General features: G+C 40.1%; 1 protein-coding gene across 1 annotated transcript; it reads right to left on the bottom strand.

Annotated features, from left to right (window-relative positions):
- Positions 1–702: 702 nt before the first annotated feature.
- On the bottom strand, positions 703–11,453 carry mapk13 (mitogen-activated protein kinase 13). Its single transcript, XM_062391906.1, has 12 exons — positions 11,234–11,453; positions 9,419–9,548; positions 9,165–9,223; positions 7,779–7,884; positions 6,732–6,761; positions 5,527–5,574; positions 4,584–4,698; positions 3,887–3,958; positions 3,271–3,350; positions 2,318–2,396; positions 1,652–1,825; positions 703–1,082 (listed from the first exon to the last, which is right to left on the bottom strand). The coding sequence occupies exons 1-12, from the start codon at positions 11,338–11,340 to the stop codon at positions 997–999; spliced, it is 1,086 nt and encodes a 361-aa protein (XP_062247890.1). The 5' UTR covers positions 11,341–11,453; the 3' UTR covers positions 703–996.
- Positions 11,454–14,777: the final 3,324 nt, after the last annotated feature.

Here is a 14,777-nt window from a genome sequence, read left to right as displayed (position 1 = left end):
GATGAGGAAATGCTTCTGTTCCGCTTGTGTGGTCGCCCGTGGGCTACCTTGACAACAGTGGACTAAGAGAAGTTTATCCCGCCCTCGTGACGTCACACGGTCATAATTTTACGCGCGCAAGCTATTTAACACGTCGTATAGTTTCTATTGATCTCATTAACACCCCCGTATCCTCCGACCACGTGGTTTCAGCACGGTGCTGTTAACTAGCTCTGGAGTCGTGCTCTGGAAACCTGACACCTGTCCTGTGTCATCTATATGACCACAAAACATCTGTGCACACATGCATGCTCATGTTTATTATATTTGCATACATGCACACACACACACGCACACTTATTCAGGGGAAATGTGCCAGACAAGCATCACATGGTTCAAATCAGTCTCTCTGGCAGAAAGATGTCTTGACCTGGATCATCATTTAAACAGATGACACAGTAAATAAAAATGACCTACAACACTAAGAATGACCTCTGCACAATATTATATCTAACATCACACCGCGGCCTCTAAATGTACCAGCCCATCAGATGATATGTTCAAATGCTTCTAAACATTGATAAGTCCCACATGGGTTGAGTTTGAAATTGTGTGACATTGATATGACAGACACTACAGCATTGAAAAATGAAATCACCAGTGCTAATTAACATACAGAGATGCTATATTAAACATGACAGCATTAAGTTGAATGACACAACATTTGAGTTGACTATGAGTCTTATACTTTAATCCGAAAACAATATTACAGTAAATCTTACAGTAGACCCTGTGACGCTCAGTCACAATACATTTGCAAGACACTTCACTGATGTGACACAGAGAGCAGTTTACATTCAGGAAATAATTGCACATTACAAAAAGAAAAAAAGGTAAACTCTCGTTCATGAATCTAAACATATCCAGGCCAGAAGGTACAGAGTGAATCCATGGTGAGAATGTACAAGGGCACGGGTGGCTGTGTTCTGTGTCGGTGGTGGCTGAGAATTCATCAGGTCACGGAGACATGGTCAGGGTGTTTTTCCTCTTGGAGTCCCTCCGTGGGATCGGCACAAAGCTTTTCACCTCTTTGAAACATAACCCTGTGGACAATAAGGGGGAAACCATTTTAGCTTTCTGAATGTTCACGATGATTCAAACTGAAAATTAAGTTGAGGACATATTGCATGGTGTTTTAACATTAATTATTCATTGCCACATAAAGCAGAAGCCCTGCATTAGAATATTTGTATAGGTGTAAATAATTCAACGTGGCAAACATGGTAAACACTGTCCACTTTGACCATTTACGAAAAGCACATTGTTAATACTGTTCCACTGTTTACTGTGTCCACTATAGCTGCTTTCAGACGTGAACTGAAGTCTGCACGTTTTACAGAGGGGCTCTATATGAGAAAGCCAAAGTTCAAATCTGTTGCTCAGGAGGTTAGAGTAAGACCAGGGGTGAAAATGTCTAGAAGAAGACAATCTCCTGCTGCCTTCTTCATGTGTGAAAAGCAAACACCAAACCAAATTTTCCAGAGTTCATGTCTGAGACAGCTTAAGAGACACAAGCATATTCATTAATTCTCATTTAATGCTATTAAATTGTTACATGATGGTTGGATTGATTTCTTTCTAATTAATGGGAAATTATACTTTGTTCACTTACGCTTCCACTCCTCCAGGGACAATATAGCGTTGTCATGGCTGTCATCATAAGGCGTAGGCTCAGGAAAGTCGTCTGGGTCCCTCAGGCCGTCGAAGTACGGGTGCTCCAGAGCCAGTTCTGCTGTAAGCCTCTCGTCTCCATCGAGAACCAGCATCTTCTCCAGCAGGTCGATACCTGCAAATGGTCAGAGGAACAAAAACAGTCTGAACATACAAATCTTCAAACAGTAGATGTCAGTGAATGTGTAAAACGTTTTTGTTGACATTAGCCACCATGCCAGGTTGCTGCAAACTTTACCAGAATATGAAGATTACAATATACAGACAAAACACACAGAACAAAGCACACACTATTTTTCTGCTGCTAGAGACGTAAAATATCTCACTTATAGATTTTCTCCTGTGCTCCATCTGCCCCGCACTGACAGTCCATGCAGGGGGAGTCATTATTTCACTACATCACTCAGAGACAGAGAGAAGCTAAACAGACGTAATAAGCAAACGAAACACATGATTACTGTGAAAACAAACTCCCGGCCCTGACCTCCTTTGGTGGGCCAGCGCTGGTGGAAGACTCTGGTCATGTCCAATCTCTGTGTGCGGTAAAGGGTAAATACAAACATTTATGGATGAGTGGTGTGGGGCCAGTTGCTGTATTTCAACTTACCGTTTGCACTGGCTCTTGGGAACAATGTTGAGAAGTCTTTCCTGGGATAGCGGGGAAGAGCCTTTATATAAGTTTTAGCCTGATAGAGAAACAAGCACAGATCAGAAACAGCTTATTTAGAGTGCGTCATCTTGTGAAAGATAAAAATACAATTAAAGCTTTTTATCTGCAATCAACAGAATCTCACACAAAGCAACTCATGAGCCTAAAATGTATATAGGTTGTTATTATTGAGTTTGGTGGTAGCTGGTAGAAAAAACTCAAATTTTTAACATTATTTACACATCCTAACTTTAACCTTATAGAACGAATCCTCCTTCATGTTTTGTTGATGCACTACCTTTTCTCTAGTGCCACCCTCAGGACAAATTCTAAATCTTCAGCATGCCATTATTGTGGTATGAAATATATACTGCAGCCTCTAAGGGCTGCTAGTGAGACTTTATTCTTATTAATGTTATTTTCATGGGTTTCGAGGAAGGATTTAGTGAACAGTTTGATTTGAAAATCAGTCCTTAGCATTTATCTAATTCTGTTGGACATTTCTTAACATTTTTCACCTCAGGGATTTAAAAACCTGTCTGAGTGAGTAATAGCAAAGAACTCTTTTCAGAGTATTATAGTTGCAATATTAATATCATTATTTTAAATTGTATTCATATTTATATATATATATATATATATATTGTTTAATGTGCCTTAAATGTGTACATGTATGTATACATTAATTTCCCTTTGCTTGTTTGATCTGTTTTGGGAATACTTTGAAATTCATTATCCTGGACACACTTTATTTTATAAGTATACACCTAATCACGCCAACTGTGTTTGAGGTTGTTTTATTTCGTATGGAAACAATAAAAAGCATGATTTGAAAACACATCGGAGTGATACTGCAGTTTCGTGACATGCTGTATTCTAGCTACATGAACACATGCAGTAATTCAACTTACCTCTGGACTGTCCAGCTTCTGGATAAACTCTGCTCCCGGCACTCCAGTCACTTTCAGGATCTGAGTCAGCTGGTCCATGTCTGGGGTTACGATCAAGGATTTAAACAAACTGGCGAGTTCTGGTGCTTCAGTAAGTGTGTGTTTCCACACAGATGCAGTGGGAAGTATGGGCTTCCAAACAAGTCCATAAAGCAGACTGATGAAGGAAAATTAAAGTCATTTGATAAAACAGTGGCAGCTTTTATTTGCGAGCCAGTGCTATAAATCAGTGAAGTTCAAAAGATGCCTAATAAAACATATAAAGCAAACATAAAACATGCAGAAGAAGTTTGTAATAGTGCAGTCAAAGCAAACAGGATGCTGCCTGAGGAAATGTGTTGCTTTTGCTGCATGTATTTCACTGTGACTCCTTTTCCTTCCATGTTGCATCTGATTTATGATGCTCACCATCAAATAAAGCTGTCGCTGTTTAATCAAGAGGCTTTCAATCTCATATATTATCACAATGATTTGATGGACCTTAATGTGAGGTTATTTTAGCATTCACTGAAAATTGTCATTACTTAACACGAAATCAGCTTCAAAAGTTCATGTCCAGTCAAAGGTGAAAGGATACAGTCTTTTCCTTTGAAAAGAGTCCTTCCATTGATCATTTCTGCCATGATACAGCCCACCGACCAGATGTCCACTAGAATAAACACCAGAGGAAGAAAACATCAGTGAAAATCCAAGCAGGAACCACATCACATCAACACAAGAGGGTTTTAAGCATAGCTCAGTGGAGCAGAAACGAGGAAGGTGGCATTTAAATGGTAGAGCAGGGTTCCTATTCTCAACAGAGTTCAGAATCTATTGTGCTGTTTACACTGGGAACACTCAGTGAGCAATACAATCCTATGAAGGGTGTAAACTTGCCCGAGAGGCTCTCTGTGCCACATTCCATCCTGTAGATATAGTTTACAAAATGAGAAACATCCCCTAAATAAACATAAATCCTGGGAAAGTCACTTTCATTTCAGTGACAGTTCAGTCGTTCGGTCTATCAGGCTGCTGTCCGACCCAATGGAAAGAATACGATTTATTGTCAGATGGACACCCATGCGACGTCAGATGGATTTCATGCACCAGGGACATTAATATTAAAAAACTGTTGATCTCTAAAGTAACATAAAAATCCAAAAATAAAAGACAGAAATCCCCATGTGACACAGGGCAAACTGTTGCAGTCACTGCACCGACAGACCAACTGAACACAGAGAGACGACAGTGGGAAGGACACGGGGGAGAATATGTAACAGCTATGATTGTCTTGCCAGTCTGGGTGTAGTGCATCCAGTTCAGAATGACCTCGGGGGCCCGGTACCAACGGGTCACCACGTAGCCTGTCATCTCAGCATCAGCCCCGCGAGCCAGACCAAAGTCCAGGATCTGCATTAGAAACAAACTCTGATCACCACCAGCACAAAAGTACTGAACAAAGTAGTGTAAAATAGGTATCTGTAAGGTTTATAAACCGTTAGACAACGTGTTGGACTCTTACGTCTATGACTAACAAGTTTGAATACTTTATATATCGCAAACACTATCTGCTTCTATATTAAAATGTTCTGATCAAAACAGTTAAATCTGTCTTTTATCGAAAACAACAGACAGTAAATCCATATGCTGTTTCTTGTATATTGTTGTTTTATTTTAATAATAAAGCACTTTTCAACAAAAAGAGTGCTGCACAACAAGAAAACAATGGCTAAAAAAGTTCATGAATAGTTCATGAATAATACTGGTGATATAATAAAAATAGAGGTAAAAGAAACAATAATAGCCTAGTAAATTCAGGATTTTGGATTCTGTATTTTTTTTTGGTTTTAGCTGAGACTTGAAAGAAGACATTGTCTCAGACGGCCTTATTTCCTCAGGCAATTAATTCAAGAGCCTTGGGCACCCTGATGACCCCCCCCTAGTTTTCAGCCTAGATTGAGGAAGTGACAGCAGACCCCAAAGATCACAAGCTGCACAGAGGTAAATAAGGATTTAAAAGATCAGAGATACAGCCTGGGGCCAGACCATGAAGACCAATAAAATTTTTAAATCAATCCTAAAACAAATTGGGAGCCCGTGTGAAAACGATAAAACAGCTGAAATGTGTTCATACAATATATTTGATATTTTATGACATTCTTTTATTGCAGCTGCACTGTCATTTGAATGTGTTCATGTTGTTTATGTTTTTCTTGTCTAATCCTTCAAAGTACCAACCTTCAGTTCACAGTCCTGGTTCACCGCCAAGTTTCCAGGCTTAAGATCCTGTAAAACAGAATGAGCTGAGTGTTGGTTACTTGTTGCACACAGTGATTAACAGAAAATTATAGCGCTGGCACTGTGCAGATTCAGAACGACGCCAGGGGAAGAGCTTAAGCGCTGGTAGTTCCTGTAGCCTCACACGGCTCAGCTCTTTGTCTCAGTCCTGCTGGGGCATTTGTGCAGATTCAGTCACACAACCCTGTGACATAATGTGTGATAAGTGTTGGACTGTTAGTGAGTGTTGATAACACCTTCATTGCTTTAGGAATCCCTGCTGTTAAAAGCAGGATAACACTTCAGACAGAGGACCGAGCCAGGGTGTGCACAACCAAGTTTTCTACAGACGAAACACAAACACACAATGACCTGATCACTAACAAGTGCACACACGAGCAGCTCTATGACAATTAAGTTTAGCTGATAAATATGTTGAGATTAAAAGGCTAAGAACGCAACACTGCTCATTTCCTGTAAAGTATGTCTAACAGAGGGAATATTAATTTACTATTTTCTTGCATCTACCACTTATTATTGTATGCACATTAGAATGATTATTTTCCTGCATTAAATAATAGGAGCTGCCTAAGTGCTATACTAGCTTCATTGGAGTAACTTTATGTTCCCGCTCCACACACACCCACAGGTGTTGGCACTGGTGCAGCAGGGTGTGAGGACGGCTCCAGACATGCAGTCAGTCATCACAGGTGAGTCATCTCATCTTACCTGTTGGGGCAGGGTTTATTCTGACTTGATAGTCATGATAAGTAGGTCAACAAGACTTTTGCACGTCCTTTTTCTTATGTTCGTACGGGAATATGTGCACATGCAAAGAATTACACAATAACTCCTCTATTGTATTCCACAGAAATTAGTGGAAGGATGGAACATGGGCCAAGAGCGAAGCCGTTAAATTGAGCGGCAGGAATTTTATTACACTTTATTTACCAATTTCTTTTCCTTTTACTAATTTCCAAGTGAATAGTTGATGGATCTAAATTATTTACAAAATCAGGCGTGTTTACTGTTTACTGTGGACTGTTATCTATGAGTGTGTACGATTGAATTTAACCAGACTGTTGGAACTTGCCTGGGGAATCTGTTTCAGTTTTCTCTAAGCTCTAACGTCAGCTCTGCTCATTGGAATATTGACTTGTACTTACCCTGTGGATGATTCCAGCGCTGTGGATGTACTGCAGACAGGGAGAGACGACGCAGGCAGACATGGATTAATATTGCATTCACATCCAAATGTAATGCCACGGTTTAACATTTTGTGTATTTATAATGAGGCCGGTTTTAGAAGAATGGCTGAATGAATAAGTTCACCAAAGTAAGTTCCTGACAACATACTGGCACAGAGTGGAGTTTTATTTAGAATATACTTATGTCCCATGAAATGTAGAAAAAAAACGATTGTTCTTAACAATATATCTATACTTCATTCCTTTATATATAGTTTTCACTATGATTTTGTCGTATAAGGCAAAAGAGGTACCCGTACCTCTCATTATATATATATGTGTGACATGTTTACCATAAAACATAATCAGCCAGCTTTAATTCCTGGTATTAAAATCCTGAGTGACTTGATTACAAGTGGTCAGCTCTGGTCTGAATGCACATAATTCTGAGTTGGTCTGGATGCATGTGGCCACATTCTTTTCATTGTATGTACACAAATGGATATAAAGGACCTACTCAGCTGACGTCCTCTGACCCACAACGGTTTCACAATAAGTCAAACATATTTTTTTCTGATTCTCAGTGCATTGATTTCCTTGGCCACTGTATCAACACAGATCCCCACATAATGATTGATACTTTTCTTATATGGCTCAAATCTGTCTTCATAGCTGCACTACATTCTTTCAGCCCATCCTGACTCCTCTCTCTACCGCTCGCGCCAACAGACACACACACACGATGACATCTGACCCATCTGCAAACTGGGTGAGAAGAACAAATCATTTTTGTCTTCACAAACACAATTGACCTGCGTGATTATTTGCATAAAGAGCGGCAATGGGATCCGATCGCAAAGGGTCACAGGAGAAACATGGACAAATTTTGAGGTCAGGTGTGAACTGACGAACTTATCGCTGTGAACTTGTGAACGGATCTCTGAGGGCGGATCTTAATACCAGGTCTGAACAAGGCCTTGGATACCTTCATGATAAAAAATTGAAAGGTTGGCTTCCTTCGCTTACCCTGAGGCCACAGAGCATCTGGTAGACGAGGAACTTGACTTTGTCCTCTGAGAGTTGACCTCGCACCTTTGACAGGTCAGTAAACATGTAAGGCATCACCAGGTAGCTGAGGAAAAAGAGTGAGAGAGAGGTAGAGCATTAGGAGATTCAAATTATCACCTCGGCCGAAAACTCCAAACACGATATAATTCACATTCGTCCAGTCAAAGATCAGAACTAAGCATAAAACGAATCTATCCCTAACCCAGTTAATCATCCAACTGTTATTTAACACACCATTAATGCTGTAATCCATGTGTTTTCATACTTTCATTGAAGGAGCTCAGGGTGCTTGTGTATGTTTATGTAGGCCTCAATTAACAGGATTCTTCCAAATGATTGTCTTCTCTAAATGTGCTTCAGTCCACATCTGAAGCTCTATGCATATGTCTTATTAACTCACTAAACTTAAACAAAATTAAACACATTTAAAGTAATCATTCAGTTCAATAACTTTCTGTAATGTTGTATAATTTCACAGAGTGTGTGCTATGTCAGGAAGCACACATCAAAATCCCCCAGTGAATGTAAAGCTTATTGTTCAATACTAGTAAGATAAGAATATATCAACATGACAATCACAACACATTTGTTGAGCAATCCTGACTGAACACACACACAATATCAAGACACAAAGTTCTATCCTGATTTTAGGTACTTAATGGATTTTGTTCCCTCTATAGTGATTCATTCTTATGCAGTTGGACACTTCAGTTGCGCTATATGGTCTTAAGTTTGCGGATTGTGTTAATTGGTTCAGTTCTAAGGCCGTTGGGCCCTTTAGCTGCTGTTAAGGAATTCTCAAAGCTACGAGGATGTTGACCTCCGCCAAGTAGCCTGTATTTTCGCCTGCGTTTGTTTGTCTGTTGATTTACAGGACTAAGCAACATCTTACCACAAAACTTGGTAGAAGGATGTTGTATGGGTCAGGGACAAACCCATTATCCTTTCACAATATGAGATGTTGATTGTTGATTTCTCAGAGAATAATTCATGGGTATCAGCCATGTTTAGGAGGCTAAATACAAAAAATGTGGATCTAGTGAATTTAAATGTGGTTTCTTAGGGGGACTGTTGGGTCTTGGTGGAGGAATGCGCTCTACTAGTTCTCAATGCTCTACAGTGATAGTTTAGTGTGCTTCCATGTCACAACAGTTTCGATCAAACCAGGTCTTCTTTTAAAATGACAATGGCCAAGTCAGTTTTTCTCTTATCAGAGACTCACTCAGACAGAAAACAACCATTGTTCCCAGTCCTGTCGGCAATGCTGAAGGTGAACACGATGCATCAGAGGGGCGTTGTCTGCCTCTGCCTGAGGGGTGTGCTAATATGCTGAAAGATACTCACAAGTCTTGGAAGTCACTGAAGCCTGGGGCAGATGTAAACACATTGAGAAGTCCTATCACCTGGTTGGAACGAAAAGGAGATGTGACAGTTACAGTGACGTGGGAGCAGGCAGGTCGGAATGAATGTAGAACAGATTATTTGATCTAAAGCTCACAATGATCATGCGGTCGTGGGGGCAAAAACGAAACCCCCAAAGCTGCCTGTCTTTTACCAGAAGTAGGAAATAGGGTGGAAATATGCCTCGTTCTACTCACATTTTCATGCTTCATGTGTTTGAGCAGCCGCAGCTCTCTGTAGGCCCTCTTTGCAAAGATCTCTGACTGGAAGGGCCTGTGGAGTTTCTTGATAGCCACTTTATCTGTAGTCTTCTCATTTATGGCTGAGCTGTGGTGAACAATGAAATAACAAGTCAGGCTCTGCAGGCTGAGTGCATGCGTTTGCTACTTTCACTGTGATTCCACTCGTTTGAAGTCGCAGTAGTGGGGGGAAATGACAGAGGCCGGTCTATTTTCAGATTTCACTTTCAAAATGAAAGTGAAATGAATTCAGATGACACAGAAAAGATTGCTCTCAGATAGAGCTACTGTATGTGGGACTCATTGTCTAACTGATTGTGTGTGTGTTGTGTGTGTGTGTGTGTGTCAGTCTGTGCTTTATTGAGTGTTAACATGTAAATGTTTGGCAGCTGATGATGTTTGCAGTGATCTGCAGGGCATCACATTGTAGGAGGAAAGGCTTGTTGGGCTATTTGGAGCCATGTCCACCAACACACTGTACACACATCACTTATGCACAGCGCTGTTGACAACACTGACACATTCATGTAGGATACAACAGTCAGTTTTACATGCAGCAGACGATCCACGATAAACATCTTAAACAAACACAGTGAATTTCACGGATACAGTGGACAATGAAATGGTAAAATATGTGTTCTTGTGTTATTTCCTTCTCCTCCTGCATCTGCAGTTTCTCACAAGATGTTTTTTATACGAGAGATGTGCAATTTGGCAAAATTACAGATAATGGTGGTGGTGGCATGATCCCAGTTCTTCAGATGGTGCATCTTTTAAAGGGCCGACGTTTGAAGCTGAGAAACCGACCATAACTCCCACATCATAAAGCTGAAAACCCTGGTAACCGAAGTCAGCGAGTCATTATCGGCTGGTCTGAGTCCACGACGAAACATCTTACACCATTTCAATATTTTGTTAATATTTTGTTATTAAGGTTAATAGGAAACGGCTTCAGAGTGTGAATGCCAACTCTCGTCCCACACTGATTTTATTTTTCTAACAACATTTCACCTGTTAACCAAATATGACAGAGCGATGCTGTCTTTGTATTTATAGATTACTTATATCATGTAATATGAGTTATGTTTAATTTCATGTAACTAAATACAAGCAAATACATGTAGAGACATAGTGTGTAAATTATACATGATGTTATATGTGTTCACGTTAAAATATGTGTGCATAGTAGTTAATGAAATGTAATTTGATACGGGACATATTTTTGAACCTAATCATCTATTTGAATCATTCTATTATGTTTTATTTGGTTTATTTCCTCATGTGTAACTTTACTTTCTGTACCTGTTCTCTGCTGCTCTGTGATTTTCAGATTGCTTTCATTTCATTTTGAAGTTGTGAAGCCCCTTGTTACTGACTATTCACAGGTGCTAGATTATTAAAGTTTATTATTTCTCTAAATACATATGATCCGATTCTGTGGCGTTCCCCATTGAAGCTTGTATATAACAGCTACATCCTCAGCTCTGGTACATGAAGCATGTATGAGCGCTACATGCTGTGAGGCTGTGACATGAGCTATGACACGCTGCTGGCCTGTGTAATAAGAACGTGTAATAACTTGTTCTACGTCTTACTACGGTGTCATGAGTGTTGACAGTGTGTTGGAGTCCAGGATATAACCTGGGCCCACCTCAGGCTCAACAGCAGCAGCCACACGCACACACCCACCCACCCACCCACAGACACACACACACAAACACACACACACAAACAAGCACAAACACACTGTGGAGTAAAGGCTGTGACACTCACCACACTGTGCCGTACGCCCCGGTGCCTATCTGTTTGAGCCGTGTGTATTTCTCCGGGACTTCCCACACCGTGCTGTTGATCTCCTGCCGGATGAAGTGAGCGTCCATGGTGAAGGTGGGAAGGTGAAGTGCGAAGAAGAAAACTTCTCCTCTCTCCTCCTGATCGCTCGCTCACGACGTTCAGCAAAAACCATGAAGCAAAACACAGCTCAAGCGCCAGGTGGTGAACAGCGCGTGCCACTTCCGGTGTGGCTTTTCAAAATCATGTCCTTGCTAGTCACGAGACGTTTAATGATACACTTTATTTAGAATCAGAATCAGAAACAGAATCATTTTATTTACACATTCAGGAAATTGCCTTGGTGTGGTTAGGGCATTGTACATAAAACAACAATCGGCACTTTTCAAAACACAGGTGCAAGGTGCCATACAAATCAAAAAGTGAAAGCAAACAACTACGAAAAAGTATTGAGAAAAGCATGAGAAAAGAGTAAAAAAAAAAGGTAAGATAAAACAATGGTTAAAATAGAAGGCAATCTCAGAACTAGGAGAAAGCACACCTATAAAGATGTTGGGTTATGGTTAACCTCTGATCCTCATGTCAACAAAAAGCTAGCAAACAGGATGTAGTATACGGGTAGTGTATCCACACTGGCATCCTGAATTTCAGAATAGAATTGAAATCCCTTCTCCTCAGCAACAAAGCCCTTGAAGGTCAGGCACCATCATATCCCAGAGCTCATTGCACCCTACTACCTGTTACCTGTTACTAGAATGGTTTCAAACTTTCCTGTTTAGTAAATCCTATAGTTAGGACCAGCTTTGGCTTGTCATGAACCACTACACTGCCAGGGGGGACTTCCCTTGATGCATATTCATATTCCAGTGATACTCAATACTAACTCTACGTCCTCTCAATCCAGTATCTTTCTCCTAGCTTACTCATGTGCCTCCTCCTGTTGTCTTCTGTAGGTATTTGGTACTGCAAACAATCCACTCTCCCCATGATCCTGCTAAACATACACTGCTTCAGTTATTACTTGTAATTTTATAAATAGTCTTCTTTTTCACCTTATAATACAGAATATGGTCTAGACTCGCTCTATATGACAAGGCCCTAAGATAACCTCTTATATGACTTGATTTTATTGAAATAAAAGGGACCTGAAGGATTTTTAAGCTTTTAATTTGCTTGTTACTGGGCCAATAGCTTTATTAGTCATGGCACTAGCCTTTATTTTGAAAAGAAAAAAAGCAAACGTCCGGTATAATCCTGACAGTGTTGTACTGTTGTACACTACCTTCAGTCTATTCCAGCAGACAACATGTTGTCTGTAGCAGTCTGAGGACCAGTCACCGTTGTAGTTTCATTCAGGACGCAGTTTCCAGAAACACCTTCCACTTAAAAAAAAAGAAGCTTTATCCACTGTGTGGAAAATAAATAAATGATATCGACACCTAACAAACCATGAAATCCCTGGTGTGAAAAATCTGACGATTTGCCTGCTCCAACATGTCAATGTCTCCATTTGCTCCCACCCACACACAGTAGGTGTTACTTGTCATGAATAATTACTCTACATCGCCTGGAGTTTATGAATCACGACAGTCTACTGCAAGACATTCACAGTTACAGGAGAGGAGGAAAAACATGTACACCCATTATCAAATGTGTAAATATCAATATATAATTAGATGTCATGAATATCTTTCACCGATTTTTGCTCGCTTGTGTAAACCACCACAACAGGTTTCCCTTGAGAAGACAGAAAATCAAATCAACCCTACAATCAGCAGTGTCGTCATGACACATTATCAGGTGCTGCTCCCATGACAGCTGATAAAAGACTGACCTTGTGAGCTGCATTTTGTTTTTAGTTTTTTTCCGCCTCTTCATCTGTAAGCGTGTTCCTGTTTCAATGATACAATCTATCAGGTAGTGCAGCTATCAGGACTGCATTTATCAATGCCCCGGCAATACATGTATGCCTATGGATATATACATATCTATACTTATATATATCTTCAATCAATAACAAAACAAAACGCAACCTGATTATAATATGAAATACGTAGTTAGATGAGGTGGAAACTTTAAGGCTGTGCGTTCTGGAACAGACTTATGTGTAACAGGAGATAGTAAGGAAGATAATAACAACAAAAGTTCAAATCTAATTAAATGCTTATACAGTAAAGCAATACAAAAATACCATTATGTTACTAATGTTTAATGGCTATTTGTGAGCTGAGTCAATGCAGCCTCCATATTTTGGTGGCAGCACTTAAAAAGAAAAGGATGAGGTGACTATTTTTTAAGTGTGCCATAAGTACGATCTCTACTGCCTGATGGCACAAAATGACCATTATATATCTGCGAGGGTTGAAAGGGTCATGGATCAATAGCAATGACTCAGCCGTTACTTGGCCAGCTGCTGAACATGCTGGAAATCACTTTCCATCCTGTCCTCTGTTGTGGAGAGATAACAGCCCTCACACCACCTGGAATTCAAGACGTAATCTAGTCTCGGTTTCGTCAAGTGATTAGTGGGCTAGCCTTAAGGAGACCGAAAACAGGCTGCTTGACATGGAAGACTCACTACGAATATTTCAGCTGAAGCTTAGTTTCTGTGCTTTTTTCCCTATATTTCCCCTCCTACATGTCACATACCTAATCAGTGGCTAGAGATTGTTTGGTTGAGCAAAGAGAGATGTTTGAAAGCCCCAGAAAACAGAACAGGTTGACCTTGGTTATGTCAGAGAACTGCCTCTAAGGTCAAGCACAAACTTTCCCACTCACCAGCAGTTTGTTAACATCAGACAGGTTGAACTGGAAGATGTTCAGAGGTTTGAATCCAACAGCACCAAAAAGAACTGTGACCATGTTGGTATTTGGCAGATATTATGTTTACCATGTTTGCGTTTTAGCCTGTTCATTTGCTAGTTTTTGCTTATTAGCACTGAACACAATAGTTTAACAGTAGTGGATCTAAGATGTTTCCAAATCAGTGGGGCCATAAAGGAGTCGCAATTTACACAGAGGGGCCAATTGTGTGTCAAACATCCATGCACAGTTCGTGATTCAGTAAAGTACATGTCTAAGTAAGTCCTTGTTTACTGTTGGCTATATAGCTAAAGCCAAACATTGTTGAATTGTGTGAATGTGTAAGATATGGAGCCCCCTGGTTACATTTGGGGGGAAACTAATTTTAACGCTACCAGAAATAATGCCCAATAATGAAAGGCATGGGAACATGATAAATAACTCTGTTCTTTACTAACAAGACCTGTGGAACTAATCTGAAGCCTCTTGGATTAGAGATGAAATGTTTCACTTATTAACATGATGAAGCCTCTATAGTCTATAATGAGCTTTAGTTTGACACACACTGCATGGACTCTGCACCTTCCATTAAATATATATTTAATTTCATAGGATAAACCTATTTGAAGTGAAGGATAAAGGTATAAAACTATGTCTGGTTATCCAGCCGCTAACACACACACTAAATCAATACCAGTGACTCCCACAGGTAAAGAACTGTATA

Source organism: Platichthys flesus, chromosome 7 (assembly GCF_949316205.1).
Source record: "Platichthys flesus chromosome 7, fPlaFle2.1, whole genome shotgun sequence".
Taxonomy (NCBI): Eukaryota; Metazoa; Chordata; class Actinopteri; order Pleuronectiformes; family Pleuronectidae; genus Platichthys; species Platichthys flesus.
This window is presented reverse-complemented; position numbering and strand designations above follow the sequence as displayed.